This window comes from Salvelinus fontinalis, chromosome 9 (genome assembly GCF_029448725.1).
Source record: "Salvelinus fontinalis isolate EN_2023a chromosome 9, ASM2944872v1, whole genome shotgun sequence".
In the NCBI taxonomy this organism is placed as follows: domain Eukaryota; kingdom Metazoa; phylum Chordata; class Actinopteri; order Salmoniformes; family Salmonidae; genus Salvelinus; species Salvelinus fontinalis.
The window spans coordinates 8,535,086-8,557,324 of record NC_074673.1 but is presented as its reverse complement, the minus strand read 5'-3'; the positions used below and the strand labels follow the sequence as shown (position 1 = coordinate 8,557,324).

Genomic DNA, 22,239 nt, shown 5'->3' with positions numbered 1-22,239 from the left:
CAAAGCAGAGGAGCTCTCTCGCTCCTCGGCATAGAGTAGTGTCAGCTGTGATGTCCCATTGACATGTTAATTTAATGGTAATTTATTCTAATAGATAATCTGGGTTGATCACAGCAGCCCTTTGGCTCTGCTGACTTTGAGGTTTATTCTGAATAGGAGGATAGAGGTTCACACTTTCGTTCTCTTCCTCTGCCCCCCCTCGCTCTCTCTGTTCTCTAGTCAATTCAAAGGGTTTTATTGGCATTGGGAAACATATGTTTACATTGCCAAAGCAAGTGAAATATATATATATTTTTTTAATGAACAGGTAACATTACACTTCCAAAGGGAATAGCCATTTCAAATGTCATATTATGGCTATTTATGGTCTCCTGCCCCTCTCTCTTCCCTCTTGCTCTCTCCCCCTCTTCACAATCTCTTTCACCATCATAGCCTGGGGGCCTTGACCCAGTAGTCCTACCCCCTGTTGGGTGAACTGGGGAGTTTCATCAAGAGGTTTTGGTGACGCCCATGCTGCATTTTAACCCCCCCCCCCCCCCCCCCCCATGCCCTCCATCAGGCTTTTGTTTGAATAATCCTGGTTCTGGTTCCATATTGAGCAGTCAGGTTTGAAGTGCTGTGTTTATTTTAGGTCATGTTGACTTCAGGGTATCTTTGTGTGATATCAGAAGGTAGAGATGGGTCTGTTTTTATTTATTTAGCCTCATCAGAGTGAGTACTCAGCTGCCTTTTGGAGAGAGGGAGCATCTTACATCGAATGGCTCCAACGCATATAAAGAGTATCTTTCTCTCTCTCTACACAGCGCGGCCCGGGTAGGAGAGAGGAGCTTCCACACTACAGTAACAGCATAATACACACACACACACACACACACGCACACACACACACACACACACACACACACACACACACACACACACATCCTGTGAGGGAAAGAGAGCTGCAGTAGCAGCATAAAACAACATTATGTAGGTCAGAGACGCTGCAGTGTTCCACTTCTGTGTGTTTTTGTGCGCTTGCTCTCTACCAAGCTCTGTGTGCTCCCAGCCCAGAGAAACTGACAGGATGGAACGCCACTGGCGGTCTACTGGGGCGGAAGGATGAGAATGTTCTCCTTCTCGTCTCTAATTTTCTCCCACCATCCCCCCTCTCTCGTTCCCTCTCGTTCTCTCTCGCCCCCCCCCCCTTTCTCGTTCTCTCTCGCCCCCCCCTCTCTCGTTCCCTCTCTCGCCCCCCTCTCTCTCGTTCCCTCTCTCGCCCCCCTCTCTCTCGTTCCCTCTCTCGCCCCCCTCTCTCTCGTTCCCTCTCTCGCCCCCCCTCGCTCTCGTTCCCTCTCTCGCCCCCCCTCGCTCTCGTTCTCTCTCTCGCCCCCCCTCGCTCTCGTTCTCTCTCTCGCCCCACTCTCTCGTTCTCTCTCTCGCCCCACTCTCTCGTTCTCTCTCTCGCCCGTTCTCTGTACCATTGTGTGTACTGTATTGCCTTTTTAAATGTGTATTCGCAACACTTCACACTGATGCAATGGAGTGCCGTTCTGTTAAAGTGTGGGTGGACGGTACAGTGGCCCTCTACCACTGATCAGTGATCCTGACTGACGGCTAGCCCCTTGGTCTCCTGCTCTCTGCCCTTTCTGTGGCAGGACAGTCATGTGTGTCAACTATAGCCTTCACCCTCAGCCCTGTCTCTTTATCTAGCCAGCTAGGAGCCACTGCCTGTCCTTTTGCATGCTCTCTGCGTTATGTACTGTATGTTCAACCGTGGTGGTGAAAGTAACGTGGCACATGTTCTAAACGTGGGACATGGTGCGCGCCGCGTTCTAAACGTGGGACATGGTACGCGCCGCGTTCTAAACGTGGGACATGGTACGCGCCGCGTTCTAAACGTGGGACATGGTGCGCGCCGCGTTCTAAACGTGGGACATGGTACGCGCCGCGTTCTAAACGTGGGACATGGTGCGCACCGCGTTCTAAACGTGGGACATGGTGCGCGCCGCGTTCTAAACGTGGGACATGGTGCGCACCGCGTTCTAAACGTGGGACATGGTGCGCGCCGCGTTCTAAACGTGGGACATGGTGCGCACCGCGTTCTAAACGTGGGACATGGTGCGCACCGCGTTCTAAACGTGGGACATGGTACGCACCGCGTTCTAAACGTGGGACATGGTGCGCACCGCGTTCTAAACGTGGGACATGGTGCGCGCCGCGTTCTAAACGTGGGACATGGTGCGCACCGCGTTCTAAACGTGGGACATGGTGCGCACCGCGTTCTATTTACATTCCATTTCTTGTCTTGGAACAGCGTTGCTGTACGAATTACGTTACTGGTCTCTCATTTAATTCTGTTTTTCTCTCCTCCCCGCCCCCCTTCTCTCCTTCTAGGATGCTGTTTTGTAACATTTTATACCAGAAAAGCTGCCCTGGAGGCCCAGAATGCATTGCACAACATAAAGACCTTAACTGGGGTGAGTAAGCAGGAAGCGTGTGTGTTAGGGGTAACCACATTTACTCGACTGGTCGGCTGTTTGGTCGATAGGATCTTAGTCGACCAATATGTTTTTTTTGTTTGTTTGTTTTTTGGAGCAGTGCCAAAAATAAAATAATTATGCCACCTGAGACACCGGTCTGATTCAGACCTGTCTCAGTGAACTAATCCATTGCGAAGGCCATGGGATGGCTCACCAGTAGTATATTTTACTGTTAATTCGATTATATTATTGTAGTCTTTATCATTGTCATTGTAGGAGTGGACACATTGTTTGCAGTGCGCACAACCCAGGCTACAATTGTGTGTGGGGGGGGGAATATATATATGTTTTTTTCACATTCCACTAGTTTCCACTATATATATATATTATATATATAATATAAGAATCTCCATTCCAAGAGTTGTCAATTTATTAATTGTCTTTTGTTTGGAGCACTCGTGTCAATCTTGAGTAAGGAAACGCGCCTGATCACACAGTGACGTAGGCCTAGGCTACCTGGCCTGCACGCAAATGTTGGCCTATAAAGGTGCCCATTCAGGTTTATGATACGCTTTTCTGATTTGTCTTAACTCACCATCACTGTACAGGTTCTCCAAAGTATTTTTTTTTCTTCGCCTCCAACATCAAGTAAACGAAGTCTGTTGTCACATCCATTGAGAATGATAATAGTTCCTTAATGTAGCCTATTGGAAAAATCTTTCTAGCTCTGATCCGGTAGAAATGTCATATGTCTACCTGATTATTTCTTATCCCATCTGCAAATAGCCTATGTTGCAATTTTGATAGCTGGACCAAGTTAATAGTTGTTACTAGAGGTCGACCGATTATGATTTTTCAACACCGATACCGATTATTGGAGGACCAAAAAAAGCCGATACGATTGATTGGACGATTTTTAAATAATAAATAAATGTTTTATTTGTAATAATGACAATTACAACAATAGTGAATGACCACTTATTTTAACTTAACCTGTCTGGGAACTAGCGGAACCCCTAGCCAATAATTGCAGGGCGCCAAATTCAAACAAATCTCATAATTCTAATTTCTCAAACATACAAGTATTATACACCATTTTAAAGATCATCTTCCCGTTAATCCAACCACAGTGTCCGATTTCAAAAAGGCTTTTCGGCGAAAGCACAACATATCATTATGTTAGGTCAGCACCTAGTCACAGAAAGCATACAGCCATTTTCCAACCAAAGAGAGGAGTCACAAAAAGCAGAAATAGAGATAAAATGAATCACTAACCTTTGATATTATTCATCAGATGACACTCCCGGGACAACATGTTACACAATACATGTATGTTTTGTTCAATCAAGTTCATATTTATATCCAAAAACCTCAGTTTACATTTGGCTTTGCCTCCAAAACATACTGTGAATTTGCACAGAGCCACATCAATTTACAGAAATACTCATAATAAACTTTGATAAAAGATACAAGTATTATGCACAGAATTATAGATATACTTCTCCTTAATGCAACCGCTTTGTCAGATTTCAAAAAAGCTTTACGGAAAAAGCAAACCATGCAATAATCTGAGTACGCTGCTCAGAGACCAAAACAAGCCAAACATATACCCGCCATGTTGCGGAATTAACAGAAGTCAGAAATGGCATTATAAATATTCACTTACCTTTGATCTTCATCAGAATGCACTCCCAGGAATCCCAGTTCCACAATAAATGTTTGTTTTAGTTCGATAAAGTCCAAATACCTCCTTGTCCAAAATACCTCCTTGTTGTTGGCGCCTTGAGTTCACAAATCCAAATTCATGACGCGCGATCTCTAGGAGCAGACAAAGTCAACGAGTTCCGTTACAGTCCGTAGAAACATGTCAAACGATGTATAGAATCTGCTCCATTTTCCAGAGATAAATAGCCTAACCAGCAGGGGGAAAAACCTGTTCCCAACCTTCTTCCCGCTGCTACTGGTTTTCGTAAATTGTGCCATTACTCTCCTAAAGTTGTCGGTAATAGAATGCACCAGCGGTCCGCAACCTTCTCCATTTTCGCCAAGTAATCTTACCATTTCTACTGACCTGCATGCCAGTTATGATTTTTAATATTCACATTTTTGTGTAACAGTTTAAAATTCATTTATAGTCGTTGTCTCAATCAATGTCACATGGTTAATCGAAATACTATCTAAATGAAAATTATACAAATGTAAAAGTAACTTATTGCAAATATGTAAAACAATAGCCTACATAAACCAACAAATAAAAACACTGCAGACAGACAATATCATAAAGGAAAAATATCCTGTAAATCCCATTGGCTACGCATGAACTGCCTGCAAGGAACTTGAAACATTGTATCAACTAGAGGTCGACCGATTAATCGGAATGGCCGATTTAATTAGGGCCGATTTCAAGTTTTCATAACAATCGGAAATCGGTATTTTTATTTAACCTTTATTTAACGAGGCAAGTCAGTTAAGAACACATTCTTATTTTCAATGACGGCCTAGTAACAGTGGGTTAACTGCCTTGTTCAGGGGCAGAACAACAGATTTTTACCTTGTCAGCTCGGGAATTCGATCTAGCAACCTGCCGTCCGAACCTAAACGGGTATAAAACATGAGGTCTTGTTTTCTTTCTAGTGGGTTTTGCGCACATCTTATAATTTTACAAACCATGTCACGGGCTGTTAAACTAATCCCGGGTCACTAATTATTGGTTTGATAACAAACAACGTTCATTAATGTTATCTAGCTAGCTAACAACCTGCTAACTTGAAGGGTGGTTTAGGCAAATTTGATTGGCCCATGAAGAAAGGGTAAGACTGCTAATCATTATGTTCTTGAAAATAGGTAGGTTTCATATAGGCTTAATGGAAGCCTGAACTATCTAATATTTTGAATTCTGTTTGGTGCCTAACGTTATAAGAGTTGGGAGCCGTGTGTGTTTGTGGGAGAGTGAGTGATGGTGAGACATTTAGAAAACGTGAACATGTGTCCTGGGGACGGGATCAACATGATGCTCGCTCACTTTTTTCTCCACCTCGGTATTGCAATACTAATCGGTGATACTTGGCCTGGTATCATATCATTTGTGAAATGGTATCGTGACAACACTAAATAACCACACAGCCGTGTCCAGATTGACCTAGCTCTCTCTCTCTCTCTCTCTCTCTCTCTCTCCCTGATGTGATAACACAGACCTATAGTTTATTTATTGTAATTAACGAAATCAGCCAAATGTCCACGATGTTTGGTCGGTGTCTATTTAATTGTTGGTTTATCGTCCCAGCTCAACTCTGGCAGTTAAAGCATTTTCAAATGGTGTATTTTGGACAGCTGCTCCTTACCTCAGCCAGTCATGCTGCTCCTGGCATTGACTGGAGTCCCATGGCGCGTCAGTGGAAAAGCTTGCGTCCCCGTCGGTCGCTAGACCTGGGTTCAAATACGATTTCAAATAGTTGAGCTGTTCTTGAGCTTGTTGCAATGGAACCAACCTGCAAAACCTGTCCTGGCAACCCAATTTGGCACACCAGGCAGGCTAATGGAAATGCTCAGTTATTTGAAAGATTTCAAATAGTATTTGAATGCAGGTAGGCCTGCCTGTCGCACGGACTCTCTGTGCCTTCCTCTCCTTGGTGAGTGACGCCGGTCCTCATACTGAGAGGGCCATCTGTCGATTTATCTTAGTTCCCTTTCCTCTTGTAAATTAAAAACATTTTTAAAATCGTAACCGCATGACTGCCTCTTGTTTTTATCACGAGTGCTCAAGCGAGGAAGTAAAATTGTCATAAATACACAGCAAACACATTTTTAAACTTAAAGCCTAGACATATTTATCATGGTTCCCTTCTCTAGAAAAATAACACATTTTCATACAGCCAGCCTAGCCTCCCTTGTGTGTTTTGCTTTGATATTGAAAGCTTGCTCGAGTAAGATATCCAATCCATTTCCCATGACAAACTTAACTTGAAACCTTGCAACCCCACTCATATTTCTATTCCCCTTAGTTAAAATGTACTCACTACGCTATATATTCCTTCAATTCCCTTTCCTGCTGTCTCTGGGCCAACATGGCAGGTGTAGATTGCTAATCCAAGAGGCTAACTCTTCAGATCCACTTCTCCCACAGTGTATTTGGAGGATCTAATGGAACTGCCAGGGGAAATAAGTTGCAGGTGGAAATATGTAATTTGGAGACTTGATTGGATTTTCTGCCAGCTTCTTGTTGGAAGCTTGAGCTATGGTGCTCATTTTTTGGAGAGTGTTAGCAATGCTTGTGGAAATGGATGGTGTTTAGTTAGCATTCCATTCACTTTAAATGCCAGTAAACATTTTTAGAAGCAGACCAGAGGAGACCAACACTTGTGAAATGAATCCTGAACGAATGTTGACGGGAAGTAATCAATAACTGAAATCCCCCTGACTTGGTCTGCATCCCAAATTTAAACCATATTCCCTAGATGGCCCCGGTCAAAAAGTAGCGCACTTTATAGGGAATAGTGTGTCGCTCTGACCCAGCCGATGAAAGAAATTGGATCTGAGGATTTGAGCCCCACCTCTAGCCAGTGGACATATCCACTTCCATAGCTGACTGGAGTGTTGGAGATGATTGGGTTTGAGAGGAGAGCGAACAATGGAGACATGGTGGAAGAAAAGGATGAGGGGGAATACACCGGCAAGAGGGCAACATGGGCCTTTTCTAAATTCTCCCTCTGTCACCTTCCCTTCATCTGTACTGTTTGGGAAAGACTTGACAATCCTGTGAAAACAATATGACGGAATCAAGCTCATCGTTAGGCTGGCTTTCACCTGACCTGATCAGTTCTCTTCAGATCATTTCCGGTGGAGAGGGAGGCTGGGAGAGGACAGGTTTTTAAACAATTGAGAGCCAAGGAGAAATCATCAGCCAAGCAGCACCTGGTCTGTTCGTCGTGGGAACTAACGGTTGTTGGCGCGTGTGATTGTGGTGACAGGTGTGATGATGGCATGATAAACATGTTTCTTTCCGTGTTCTCCTCCCAGATGCATCATCCCATCCAGATGAAACCCGCCGACAGCGAGAAAACAAACGGTGAGTGACATCACCGGTGGAAGTTTGTAAGCAAAACATGGCTTCTGACCGGTTAAATAGAGTGTGGGGGGCTGTGTCTCAAATAGAACCCTATTCTTTATGTACTGCACTACTTATGATCAGGGCCCATAGGGAATAAATAGGTAATGGGTTTCTATTTGGGGGGGCAACCTGAGAACAGAACGCAGCTAATGTCTACCATGAAATCCCAGAGGGGAAATTACATAGGGGGGGTGACCTGAAAAAAGGGGGGGTGACTTACATCTTTTATTTGTATTTTTTAAAAAGTATATGTTGTACAATGACCAATTTGTAAGTCGCTCTGGATAAGAGCGTCTGCTAAATGACTTAAATGTAAATGTAAATGTAAATGACCGGTGTCTATGTTCAGTGTTTGTGCAGAGATGAACAGAGTGCATTTTCAGTATAGTTCAATTATTATAAAACAATCGTTGATATAATATCTTAATTTCAGCGGTGGAAGACAGAAAACTCTTCATCGGAATGGTGACGAAGAAATACGGCGAGAACGAGGTTCGGCTGATGTTCTCTGCTTTCGGCCAGATAGAGGAATGCCGAATTCTCCGTGGACCCGACGGTCTGAGCAGAGGTGGGTTGTGGGTAACGTAGTGTCACACTCCACGCTTCCTTTTATACCAAGTGGTCCTGGGTTCAGTGAATGAGTTGGTAAGAGTGTGGGGATATTAACACCAGAGGTCTTGGGTTCAATTCCCGCAAAGAAATCATAATGCACGTAGTCAAAATATATGCAAGTCAAATGTACTGCAAGTCGCTTTGGATACAAATCTGATTGGGTAGGTATAATGGTAGTGGCTTCCTCTTTAAGTACCCCCCCGCAGAGCAGAGTGAGGGGGCCGCACCACCGCTCTCACCACTGCCTGTAACAATGGTCCCGGCCGTCGCCATGGCAACCCCTAGCTGCTGGTGTTCTGGGCCGGGCTCAGCTGGCAGGCAGGACACACACACACACACACACACAGTACTGCACCGCCCCCACTATGCTCCACAAAGGATGGGATTACTCCTGTCTGTCTGTGCCGCAGAAGACGCCATAAAAGCCAATGAGCTGAAAGCAGAGCAGAACATGCAGAGCTCAAACTGTCACTGCACCCTGTGGCTAGATGGTAGCCACATTGAGTGTCTGTCATTGTAGCATGTGACGTTGCCATGCCATATATATATATATATTTTTTTTTACACAGATCTATTAATTTACGTCATCCCTATCCGTTATTACATCCACCCTCTCACCACATCCACGTCGCCCCATCGTCAGCTTCTCTTAATTGTGATATAATACGTCTGTTACGTTACTGTGCTCATGTGATTGTTGTTGTGACTGTTATCGTCGTCGTTGTTTCTTCCATGTACTAACCAGTGAGAGCGGTCCCTTCTGTCTGTGTGCTTGGAGTGCTGTTCACTCTAATATGGTGTTACTGTAATATGTAATGTTTCATAACGACGTGTCCAAATACCTTTTTTTTTGTGTGTGTGTGTCTGGTTTTGTTTCTTCTTTGTCCCTCCCTCCCCCTCTTGTTCCCTCTCCCTTCCCCCTTACAGGCTGTGCGTTTATCACATTTTCTACCAGGGCTCAGGCTGCGAATGCAATCAAATCCCTGCATCATTCTCAGACAATGGAGGTACTGTACCCCTCAGCACATATTTACCTTTTAAAAATCTGTTTTAGAGGAAGCCTAATGAATCCATAATGTCCCATTTAAAATATTATTGATAATGTGACTTGTCAAGTTGCAAAGCACCATTCAATCTCTTAGATAAGTATTTACCAAGGTTTTACATGATAGAACATTAGCCTCCCCTCTATTGAATAGGGTGTTTAACTGAAATATAGGCTACCTTATTAGAGTATTTGTCCCACTAAATCTGTTCAAAACAGGGGTCGGTATTCATGTTGAGTCAGTTCAGTGCTTAGGAACTGGAGCAGAAGTATTGTGACGGTCAACATGTCAGCGGCTCCCTAGTGAAGCGTCCAACCGATCCCTAATTAGGAACAACTCATTAAATCTAGCTCATCTCTGGGCCTCAGAGATTAGAACTAGGCCCTGCTAATGGTGGCACCCTTAGGGTTGCTGTGAAATTCTGGAACCTGTTTGAAAAATTCCCATGTTTTCTAGAAATCACGGTTCAAGGGTTCCCTTTTTGATTCTGCATATCCTCTGACTAGGATTTTTGGGAACATTTCCAGGAATTTTACAACCCTAGTAGTCCCTTTACTGTCTGTTACCCCCTGGTGCTATGGGAGCTGCTACTAGTGTAGAAAGTCATTTTCCCGATCAAGCCTGGTCCCCTCATCTGGCACTCTAACACAGATACCTTCCGCATGTCTACGTCTGGTCTCTCCAGTGATACGTCAATATCTGGCTTGTAATGTCTGTCTGTTACAGAGGAACGCAGTGCTATTCTATGTATGCCTTTTGTTGTGACAAAATGTTTTAACTAGTGATGTCTTGACTTGGAAGTACACGTGTGTGTGTGTGTGAGAAGTTGACTCTCCTCCGCCTCAGTCCCTCTCGTTTAGCCCAATCGTCGTTTTGAGCCTTACCCTTCAGTGTTACAAAGTGTAATTGTCTGTCTGTGAACATTATCCCTTCCTGGGTCTGTCTGTGAACATTATCCCTTTCTGGGTCTGTCTGTCTGAACATTATCCCTTCCTGGGTCTGTCTGTCTGTGAACATTATCCCTTCCTGGGTCTGTCTGTCTGTGAACATTATCCCTTCCTGGGTCTGTCTGTCTGTGAACATTATCCCTTCCTGGGTCTGTCTGTCTGTGAACATTATCCCTTCCTGGGTCTGTCTGTCTGTGAACATTATCCCTTCCTGGGTCTGTCTGTCTGTGAACATTATCCCTTCCTGGGTCTGTCTGTGAACATTATCCCTTCCTGGGTCTGTCTGTCTGTGAACATTATCCCTTCCTGGGTCTGTCTGTCTGTGAACATTATCCCTTCCTGGGTCTGTCTGTCTGTGGAATGTTGCCTGGCTTTGTCATGCATGGCAGTGTGTTCCATCTCTGTTTACTATTTGAATGCAACACTTTGGCAACTTATTTAAATAAATATATTTCAGATTACCACATGACGTAGTCCATCTCCTACAATGGATTCCTGACAAATGGCCTTGCAGATTTTCCTCTGTTATAGCGATGGTGTTTCTGGATGTGAATTTCACTGGGTGTGATATCTAACCCCCCCCCCCCCCCCCTACAGGGCTGCACTTCTCCCATGGTGTGTAAGTTTGCGGACACTCAGAGGGACAAGGAGCAGCGGCGCTTGCAGCAGCAGATGGCCCAACAGATGCAGCAGCTTAACAGTGCCTCCACCTGGGGAAATCTGGCAGGGTTGGGAGGCCTCACGCCACAGTACTTAGCCGTAAGTACACCTTAATACCAGGTTTGGGGTCAATTCAGAAAGTAAACCCAATTCCACGTTTTCCTCATTGAAAAGCATTGAGGAGAATTGGAATTTCAGTGTACTCCCTGAATTGAAATGGAATTGATTCCGATCCCAACCCTGCTTAATACTCCATAGTACACTATATTAACCTGGGAGGCCTCACACCACAATACCTGGCAGTAACTGTAAACCATCAACATACTTTTTCATAAATATACACACATTTTATCATTGTTGGAAAGCATGGCATTGAAGTAATGGACTCCTTCTCGTTTTGTTTTTCCTCGGGTTCTTGTCATCTCTCCTAGCCTTTTTTCTTAAACCGTATTTGAGGAGAAGATCCGAGGGCCCTCTCGGACCTTCTCCTGCAGTGAGTTTTGAGGAGAGGACGCGAGGAATCACAAAGCCTGAACTAATTGAGAAAGTACACAAGTCTCTCCTTTGCTCTATTGTTCTAGAACTCTCTTTCGCTTTGTTTTACAGTTGCTCCAACAGGCGACGGCTACCAGTAACCAGAGTACTTTTGGTAACCAGAGTACTTTTGGTAACCAGAGTACTTTTGGTAACCAGAGTACTTTTGGTAACCAGAGTACTTTTGGTGGCATGCAGAGACTAGGAGGTAAGTCACTCACTGTCCCTGTTCATGTCCCCCCCATAACTCCAACCCACTTGAAGAAAAAGACAACTGTTTATGTAAACAGCCTTCTGACTCAGCGCTTCACTCCCACATAGTTTCACAACCACTGACGTCACATTACCCTTGAACGAGATCACCGTTGGGAAGATTAATCAAGAGTAGCTATTGTAGGAGACCATAAGTCTGCTGGGGACGAACTTAAAGGGTTGAATATCAAAAACCTTTGGAGTTCCTCAAGGCAGTGTGCTAGGGTCACTTGTTTTCCTGTTGTATGTCAATAATATGAAGTCTGCTTGTTGTTGCCATCTCCTTCTGTAAGCCGATGATTCCGCTCTTCTGGTCTCCCATAAGGACAGCTGATGCAGCTCCATTTCCCACTCTCGGTTGTCATTGCGAATAGGAATCTGTTCTTAGTTATATTTATCGAGGTATAGCCGTTATCTCTCCTCCCCATGGTTCCAGCCATGTCAGCTGATCATGACAATATTACTTCTTATAATGATGACGATGTTAATAATAAACTTCCTCCCTCTGTCTCCTCTTCCAGGTGTGAACCAGCTGCAGCTGCAGAACCTGGCCACATTAGCAGCTGCCGCCTCTGCAGCCCAAAACTCAGGCGGCTCCACCAACGCCATGTCAGCCAACGGCGCTTTAGGTAATCTCTATAACTCAGGTAAATATGGTACACCACTTTTCTTTTACGTCCAGGTAATATAGAGTAGGCTGTTCAAACCCCTTCTCTCATTATTACTTTTGTGTCATTTCTATTAAAAGAAAGTCGCCAGACAACAAAATATTTCAACTACCTCTTCGTCTTGCCTGGGTTCTATCCTCCAGAGGATGGTTGGGGGGGGGGTAACATGGTTATAAATAATTTGTACACGTCGATCCCAAACAGATAATAGTATTTGACAAAAAAACAGAATCATTTCCGACCTTCATTACATTGGGATACGGTCAGATATGCCTCTCTAGTTATGCGGGAGTACTTCAACTGATTTCCCCAATTAAAATCACTGAGCTGATTGCCTAGTGATTTTTAGTCTCATGTCCAACAACGAAAATTATAATTTAAAATAAAAATTGTCCGCCCAAATTAAAATCACCGGGCTGCCTATTGAGGAGCCCTGCTATACGGCGTAGTTTATTTGTTTTTTGTTAACTTTAATTTATTTTACGACCTATGTGAGTTAATCAGTTGAGTTGATAGATTAGTTTGTGTAGCGAGTGAGTCTCGGTTTACCTACTGGTGATCTCCCCGGCAGCAGGCCAGACGGCAGGTTCCAGCGCGGGTGCAGCCATGAACACCCTGGCCTCTCTGGGCCTGACCCAGGGCCTTGGCGGGGGTCTGACGGGGGCCTCCATGGGCCTCAACAACCTCAACGCCCTCACTGGGGGGGTCAGCGGTGAGTATGCCCTCAGTGAGTACCGCACAAAGAAAAAATGACTTTACTACCTTTTCTTCAAGCCTTTTGTTTCTGTCTTTCAAATCATACATTTCATTCTGTTGATATTCTTCAGGTATCTGGTTGGTTTCATGGACACAGATTGCCTGGTCCTGGCTTTGGAGAATCTCCATAAATTGTCCAGGACTAGGCTAGTGTCTGGGAAGCTAACCACTATAGTCCTTATTGAATCTCAAATGTATGACTACATGTATGGTAGGGGCCGGACCATACCGGTATTGCAAAATTATTATTATTTTTCCCCCCCATGGAAAAAATGAAAACACGAAGCAGACCACTCTTTGGTCCTTTTTAAAAACTTACTGTATGTAAAATAGTGTTCTGTAACTTGGAAAATCAATACTTGTGGTACTGTATGATAACATAATGTTTGTTTCCAACATTAGGGCTTTTTATCTAAAGAAGTGAACTTTGCTTCATGTTTTGTTTCCTTGCCACGATAGTAACGATTATCACGATACTGGTATCGTTCCGGCCCTACTGTACAGTAGAGAGGACTGTAGGTGTCGAAGCCTCTCTGGCTGTTGTATTCATGTTATCTATATTTTTGAATTGTCAAATAAATTCTATGTTTCCGTCTACTGTGTTAGGTATGGCTGCTATGAACGGGGGCCTGGGGGCCTCGATGGCTAATGGCTCTGGAGCGAGCTCCATGGATGCCCTGACCCAGGCTTACTCAGGGATGCAGCAGTACACTGCTTCCGCCCTGCCTTCCCTCTACAGCCAGTCCCTACTGCAGGGTGCAGCCGGCGGGAGCCAGAAGGAGGGTGGGTCTCAGGCCACACACCAATTACCAATATTGTTTTGTTTTGATCCTGTGTGTCAACTAGTCTCTTGTCAGCCCATGTGGTTGATTGAGGTTATTGGATAGGATAAAAAAATACATGTACATTGTGGTCATTTAGCAGACGCTCTTATCCAGAGCGACTTATAGTAGTGAGTACGTACATTTTCATACTTTTTTTTCTTTTGTACTGCCCCCCTCCCCCCCATGGGAGTCAACATTAGCAGACAGACACGTTTGAGAATGTATGTACTACCATAACAGTCAATTACTTTAAATGTACACACCAGTTACCCGTTTTGATCGTGTGTGTGTGTGTGTGTGTGTGTGTGTGTGTGTGTGTGTGTGTGTGTGTGTGTGTGTGTGTGTGTCCGAGGGTCATGTAAGTCCATATGCGCTGGGCACCTACCTAAAAGGTGTTTGACGTTTTAAAGAAAATAATTGATTAGCCATAGGGCACAGTGTCACATGTTTACTGAGTACCACAACATTATCTGCCTCTTTCTAAAATAAAAAGTGCATCCTCTACTTCCTTGATCCTTTAGCCAGGAGCCAGAGGGAGGGTGAGTCAGTCCAGTCACACTAAGCACACCTGAGTTCAGGTAGTATTGTCTTTCTTTCAAATACTTTGAGTAGTTGCTTGAGACTGCCACAAGTATTGTAAATTAACCCCTAAACTTAATCTTAATCTTGGGTCAGTTTTGCTTTTTCCCCCAATAATGGTTACGGTTAGGATTGGGGGATGGGAAACTGATCCTAGATCTGTACCTAGGGGAGATTTTACCAGGGAGCCCTTGGGTGGCAGATGGGCAGGCTTTGCACTTTTGGGACTATTCCATTGTGCCAGGCGAGCTCAATCAAGCACAGATTGAGTATTGGAAAGATTTTAAATACTGTTTTGAACCCAGGTCGTTTCTTGGATCTGTCAATGTTTTTTTTCCGTTGACCTTAGTCTACCTTTCTCACATCTATCTTTCCATCTCTTCCCACAGGTCCTGAGGGGGCTAACCTGTTCATCTATCACCTGCCCCAGGAGTTTGGAGACCAGGATGTCCTTCAGATGTTCATGCCTTTCGGAAACGTTGTCTCTGCCAAAGTCTTCATTGACAAACAGACCAATCTGAGCAAGTGCTTCGGTACGTACGGTCGTCTTCTACCCCCTAAACATGAGCATGGAGATGGCCATGGTAAAATCATTTGTGTCGCTCCAATTTTAAAATGCATAGATCAATGTTTTATTGCTTACCTAAGAGTTGAGTTTACCACAAACGTCTCGCCAACTTGCTTTTTGCACTGTTGGTTATACGAAATATAACTTTTTTTACTGGCTTTTTACTAGTATTCTCCATTCCTCAGGGTTCGTCAGCTACGTCAATCTAGTATTTATCTTTCCCTTGTCCATTCCTCAGGGTTCGTTAGCTACGTCAATCTAGTATTTATCTTTCCCTTGTCCATTCCTCAGGGTTTGTTAGCTACGACAATCCAGTGTCGGCGCAGGCTGCCATCCAGGCCATGAACGGCTTCCAGATCGGCATGAAGAGGCTCAAGGTGCAGCTGAAACGCTCCAAGAATGACAGCAAACCCTACTGATCGTACCCAGGGCAGGGGCCTTCCCCCCCGGCTCTGTGTTAGCACTGCTAGGGTAAGTCTAAGTCTGCCCATCCAGCTAGCCAACCCACGACTTGAGCCGAGGCCATCCAATCAACACAGCAGAGACTTATTTCACTGGGGTGTGGCTGCAAGGTGCTGTTGGTGTCATACCAACTCTCACCACTTGCGTCGTCGATTTATTATTCTCTTAACCGTTACGATCTTATCTCTCTACACGTTTAGTACACCATCCATTCCTTTACAGTTTCATGTCATTTTTTAAGAGTCGTATAAAGTGTTTTAATTTATATGATTTATTTATAGCTATCAATGGAGCCAATGTTCAAGGGGGTCCTCTGTGTCGACTGCTATAAGAGGGAGCATCAGATTTGATTATTTCCATACCATTTCATTACCTCTACAAAGTTTTTTAAAATACAGGTTGACTAAGGATCAGACACGCTTGATACTGTCAAAGCTCTTGGTCTTCATTCTGTCGCATTGATCTCTATGTGAAGCTCCCTTTTATGTTCTCTCTCTGCTTCCATCTTTTTCTCTCTTTCTCAATCTAATCCATGTCAAGCTGCTGGGGCTACCTCTGCTCTCCTCTCTCAACTTCTTCCAATCATTCTATCCAAGTCTTCCCTAAAGGGACTGACTGGTTGGAGATGGATCAGTTTGTCTTAGTCTACCATACATCTAGTGATGTCATTTCCTGTGTCAAACCTGTGTATTGTTCTGTGTGGGGAAAGCTTGTCCCTGATTTGCAGTTATGTGTGGTGACTGGCAGTTGTTGGTTGATTGTGCCTCATGGTTGAAAGGTTATTGTGCTGTGGCTCTGTCTAACTTCTCTCTCTCTCTTTTTCTCTCCTCTCCTCTCTTTCTCTCCTCTCCTCTCTACATCTCCGTGTTTTTTCTTCCCTTTTTTTTAGAACAAATCTTCATGCCTGTTTGCTCATCGTTAGCCTAGCATGTCCTCATGGTGTTGAAAACCGACTCCAAACTCCTCTTCCTCCCGGCTACTCCTCCTCATCCTCCCACCATTGTCTCTAAAGCTCGCCTGACCAATAGGCTACCTGGGCACACACCCCGCTGACCTTTGACCTATGACATTTGACCTTAGCTCAACATGATTGTGTGTGTCCAAAATGGCACCCTGCTCCCTATATTGTGCACTACTTCTGCCCAGAGCCTTTTTGACCAGTGCAAGTTACTGCACTATATAGGGAAGAGGCTGCCATTTTGGATAGAGAGATGATTTTATTTTTTTTGCATGCAACTTCGTTTTTCTTTGTTCCTGTATAAAATGTGAGGGGAGGTCGGTCAAGCAAAATCAATGTGAAATCTTACCTGAGCTCATTTCATTTAAAATACTTTGTTTTTGTACATTTTCTGCAAATGCAAATGCAAAAAAAAAAAAAAAAAAAAAAAAAAACTTGTTTTAAAAGCCTGTGGGATTGTTATTTTTGTTTTGTAATTTGCTTGTTTCTGTTGCTTGTTTCTTTTTTACCTCTTCTCTCTCTCTCAGTATACAGTTCACTTGAAAGTTTGAATACAGGGACTAGCACAGCGCTGTGCTACTTTGTGCCATTAGCAATATGTCTGCTTCTGAAACAACAAAATAATGCTGTGTCCAAAATGGCACCCCTGTCTCCTATGTAGTTCACAACTTTTTACCCGGGCCCTGGGCTCTAGTCAAAAGTAGTGCACTATGTAGGGAATAGGGTACCATTTTAGACCGCAACCTAAGACCACTCGACTCGCAACACTTAAAAAAACTAGTCTGATTATCAACCAGAATTGCCCCTCAGTGCTCTGTTAGGGTTTTCACATTTTCAATTTTGTCACCAAGGCTGTTAAAAAAAAAAAAAGTGACTCTTGGCTTTCATTTAATGAAAATATGTGTATTTGCCTATTTTTGTTTTATTCTTTTTTTCAAAAATATTTGACGGCACAACGGAGGTAGATTTGCTCTTGACTACTAGGGGAAATTACTACCTACTACGAGTCTGAACTTTTTTTAGGAGTGATTCACAAATAGACAATCTGTGGTTTAAATGCACACTTAGATTACCTATATTTTATACCATTGAATCTATAGAAGTTTAAAGCTAAGTAAAACAGAAACCCAGGTTAACTTTGGGGTTCTTTTTGTAGATTATGTTGTAATGTCATCTAGGGTCTAAGTGTATATGTTTTTAAATGGGTAGGGGGGGGGGGGACTGTTTGCTCGGTCAACACAACACAGCCTTTCAAAAAAATAACTGTCGTTACTAGCGGTGATGTAATTGATACTTACACGTGTTGTCAGAATTCCTTCCTGGGTTATTTGCTATTTTTAACCTCTGCAACTTTTTTTCAGTTAAGTAGATTGTCATTGTCTCATCTTGGGGAATATATATGACTAAATTGTTTTTTTCCTACGTTAAAAGAAAATAGTTTCAATTTAGTGTTAAATTCTTATGGTCTTGAGAATTTTTTTTGTGTGAATTTCTTGTTGATGATTTCGTAAATGGATGTTTTTGCTTATGGATACCTCATATTGCAAGATAATGTCTGTTACCACAGAAGACAGACGGGGTGTTTTTGTTTAAAGTGCCCATGTGTCAAACTCGCAGTTTTTTCCTTTTTTTCCCCCCGTTCTTACAATATGCTTTCATGTGAGTGCCCAATTTCTCAACACACACTTTGTTCTGTGACAGTAAGAACACTGGGAGCCCCTGAATGTGAAATCACACATGGGACTTTGTATTAGATCTCTCTCTCTCTCACACACAATGTATTTGTTGGTGATAAGATAGTTGAAATCCAACATTTAAAAAATTTAAATAATTTTCTATTCAAAACGGTCACACATTATCTGTGTTATCACTGTTGAACCCCCCCCCCCCACACCAAAAGTGTTGGTTTACAAAAGCATTCCATGTTTCGGCATAAAGTTTACTACTCAGAACAGAAGTGTCTTTATTGGGTTGATAATGGACCAGCCTACTTTCTGTTAGTTGTACTGCAGAGATGATGGGACAGCGCAAATCATTTACATCCAGCCCCCTCCCCCTGCATCTTGTTTCCCGCCCCAAAGAAAGGTTCCCCCAAAAATATGCGTACCTGGTCCCATATTCACAAAGCGTCTAGGATCAAGTCCCACCTGTTCATGTAATCTTATTCATTATATGATACAAACTCAAAAGCTGATCCTAAATCGGCACACGGCGCTTTATGAATACGACCCAGAAGGCGCTAAACAAGGGTCGTCAACTCAGGGTCCTTCGTGTTTGAGATTCAGCTCTGTGTGGAAGATGCCAAGCACTGCCTACGGTGTCTTTCTCTCAACAGACTTGGGATTAACAAGCCACAAAATGCATTTTTCAGTTTTGGTTCGCTTTTTAAAATATTTTTTTTTATTGCAAATCACCCAAGATGGCACCCGTTTTTTTTTTTTTTTTTTTTTTTTAGCTTGAAAGTTCTAGCAGCACTTGAGAAGATTTGAAGTGTTTGTTGTTGAATGGTAGTGATTTGGTTTTGTCTGTTTATAAGCAGAAATATTGGAGGCAATGTAAACTTCTTTTTTTTTTTTGCAAATCTGTTTTTGTTTTTTTAAGCATGGGTTGGTGGCACTTCCCAGAACTACCAAGGTACCACTAATAAACATTTTATGTTGAATAAGATGGGGAATGTGCTTTTTGCAGTGAGTTTTTCTATCCCAATATACAACACTCAGTGCCATATATCTAGAAACTGCCTACACAGATGCTATTAGGCCATGGTTTAGGGACTAGAGATTACTGCAGTTAGGAACGCTCAGTTTGCTTTTGTTATAATATACATACCAGTGTGTCATTAAGGCTAAATCACCCGCTGTGTTTCCCACTTTGTGATGTTATTGCTTCAAATGGTACGTGATGTACTGAATTTTAACACATTGGCAAGTAATTTGTGAATATTATCATACATTGAACAACCCAAACCTTTTTGAAGACAAATCACCCTGTTAGTGAGTGGACAAAGTTGAGTGCTTTGCGGTACAGTCACAGACAATGTATTGCTATAATATGAATGCCTAGTTGTTGGGTAAAATGGTAAAGTTACTGTATATTGATTTGATTTATTGATTATAGAATAGTAATCCTTTTCACGTTAACCAAAACCTGGGTAGTGGTGCATTATTAACATTGACTATATAACAGTTTGTTAAACAATTTGGTATGTAGGCTACAACAAACTGTTAACAAATGTTAGTAAATATTTTAATTGATTATAATGGGTAGTTATACAACTGTATTGTAAAGTGTTACCGTAAATGTTGAAATATAAGCACAATATAAAAATCACACATGGGTCAGGGTATAGGAACTAGAAACTCTCACTTCGGGGGCTCCGTCACAACCATTTTTAGGACTAATTCCAAATGGCACCCAAATTCCCTGCGTAGTGCACTACTTTTGGCCACGGCCCATTTAATCTGGTCAAAAGTAGTGCACTGTAGGGAATAGGGTGCACCTTGGGACTTTTCGCAGTATCTCTATCACTGGTCACCGTTTTTCTATTCTCATACTCTGAAGTGCTGTTTGACAAAGTGTGGTAGCTTTGCATCGCTTAGATATTGTCTTGGTCAAAAATCTGTTCTTTTTTCTGTACCCTCTTTTTTCTTATCTGATTTAATAATTGATAGGACTTCATGTTCTTCTCCACATAAATTATTTGATAGATGTTTGTTGTCTTGAGAAAAGCCAAAGTCGCGGTCCATCATGTTGATCTGTAAAACATTTACAGTAGTGATTTTTGTTTTTAATTAAACTTTTGAAATTTGGGTGGGATTTGAAGAAAAAAAAAACGAAATGACAAACTGGCTCTTTCCAATTTCTACAATACTGGTTGTGCATATGTATTTTGTACCAGTGAAGCTTTTTTTATATTGGAAATAATTAAAGAAAAAAATATATATTGGAAAAAAAAATGTCTGTCCTCTCTAAGGCCCTCGCCTTGAATTGTGCTAGTCTTGAGTTTGGCTTCTTGGTGGTCGTCAATGATAACATTTCTGATAGTATGTTTTTTTGTTTTTTTAAATAAATAACCTTAATTTTGATTTAATTAACTTGCATTCGACATGTTCCTCACTTCGTTATTCAGTTTCTATATTGGGGGGTGGGGATCCTCTAAAATTGTGGTCAGTTTCATGTTAGTGCTGTGCTCTGTCCACATGGTTATTAAAAATGACCATCTGGGCTTATTATAGACAACTTGTATGGATAGATAAATGTCTTAGTTTAATATTTGTTTAGTTTCTGGGCTTTTTCCTTTACCTGTTGGTAGATATTTCTATTTTTCCCATAGAAGCAGTGGTGTGTAGTTTGAAATCAGTCAATGTTTTATTTGGTAAATGTTTGTTCATGTGTGGTGTGTTTCTTTGCCTCTGTCTCCAAAATTAAACCATTTTTCCCTAATATTCAATGTGTCTGTGTGTTGTGTAGTCCCAGTGCCTGTCCAGTGACGTGACAACATTTACAAACTCCCCAGTGTCTGTCTTCCTAACTTGTTTCTTTCCATTGTCCTTCTCTTTGCTTATTTATTTTGTTTCCAAGCATTTGCTGATTTTATCATTTGAGTTTACTGCTATATTATTACTAATATACAGTAGACTATGGACATAACATATTTGTGGGGCCGTGAGTGATTGTGTGTTCTGTTTTGTTCAAAAAGAAGCCCTGCAGGTGAAGTATTCCCATCGTCTGAGGATGCCACCAAATATCTTGGTATTCAAGATGTTTACAAACTAAACTGCAAGAACCTCAGTATTTTAAGTACTACTGAATAAAGGGCAATGAACAACTGATGTACCCTTTGCCCACACACTATTGGACAAGGCTATTGTGTTTATACGTCATTGGACTATGCTCAGAAAGACCCAGAGGCAGGCATGTGTTGTGTACCATGATGACCACATGACTATTTTAAAACAAGTTATTGTAGATCATGATGACTGTGCACTGAAGTAGCCACTTCACAGGGCCAAAAAATTAAATAAAAAATGAGACCAAATAGGGTTAAAATGTCTAAAAGTACAGATTTCTAACCTTTTATTACATTCTGATTGTATTCGGTTACTAATAGGTTATATAGTAACTTGAACATAAATTACCTGCCCAGTGGTGGAACTGGCTACTAAGTAAACATTAAGAAGCGAAATAACAGTTGCAAATGAATGTTAAAACGCTGGTTGTTTTGCCCAATGCAATGTGTAGATGGCACTAGGCTACATGCTATGTTGTGTTTGGAATAGTTATTTCACAAACTGTAGGCTAATACACAGTCAATCTAAAGCTACTCAATTTCCTGTGAGCTGCAGTAGGCCTACTGCAAGTGGTTAGATATGGTGATTGCTGTCACGGTGCAGCTCTAATGGCTACTTCAAATAAAACAATGTATTTACATAATGTAGGCTTAATTCCCTTTGGTCAGAACATTGAACTCCACACTCAGTGAGAGAGCGTGTTCTGACGTAGTAGGTCTATGCATCTTTAATTCAAAATATCTCTTGTTTGCTCACCGGTGGCTTCCTTCTGTAGGCTTTTTGCCTTTCATTAAAGTCAATTTGGATTTGTTTGTGAACTTTATGCCATCTTTGTACTTGTTTATGCCAAGTTTCTCAAATGAGATTCCCTTCAGCTTAACTTGGAAAAAGAGACGAATAAAGACAGTCAATATTACACCATTATAAACCAGATACGATCAAGCTTATTATACTATAAACCAGATACGATCAAGCTTATTATACTATAAACCAGATACGATCAAGCTTTTTATA

General features: G+C 42.3%; 1 protein-coding gene across 12 annotated transcripts in view; it reads left to right on the top strand.

Annotated features, from left to right (window-relative positions):
* The window catches only part of LOC129862002 (CUGBP Elav-like family member 2), a 58,717-nt gene extending 37,837 nt beyond the window's left edge, over window positions 1-20,880 (top strand). For 4 of the 12 annotated variants that reach the window (XR_008760696.1, XR_008760704.1, XR_008760706.1 and 1 more), the window contains exons 3-15: window positions 2,377-2,459; window positions 7,479-7,527; window positions 8,003-8,137; window positions 9,109-9,188; window positions 10,772-10,933; window positions 11,441-11,576; window positions 12,142-12,267; window positions 12,860-13,015; window positions 13,651-13,827; window positions 14,390-14,407; window positions 14,837-14,980; window positions 15,307-15,486; window positions 16,367-20,880. Coding sequence is in view for 1 of the 12 variants with exons in the window: in XM_055933272.1 (XP_055789247.1) it covers window positions 2,377-2,459; window positions 7,479-7,527; window positions 8,003-8,137; window positions 9,109-9,188; window positions 10,772-10,933; window positions 11,441-11,576; window positions 12,142-12,267; window positions 12,860-13,015; window positions 13,651-13,827; window positions 14,390-14,407; window positions 14,837-14,980; window positions 15,307-15,434 (1,394 nt within the window). In the remaining 11 variants the exon portion in view is untranslated. Of the gene's footprint in view, window positions 1-2,376; window positions 2,460-7,478; window positions 7,528-8,002; window positions 8,138-9,108; window positions 9,189-10,771; window positions 10,934-11,440; window positions 11,577-12,141; window positions 12,268-12,859; window positions 13,016-13,650; window positions 13,828-14,389; window positions 14,408-14,836; window positions 14,981-15,306 lie in introns of all 12 variants that reach the window. The other 8 variants (XR_008760701.1, XR_008760700.1, XR_008760697.1 and 5 more) reach the window with 8 other exon arrangements.
* Window positions 20,881-22,239: the final 1,359 nt, after the last annotated feature.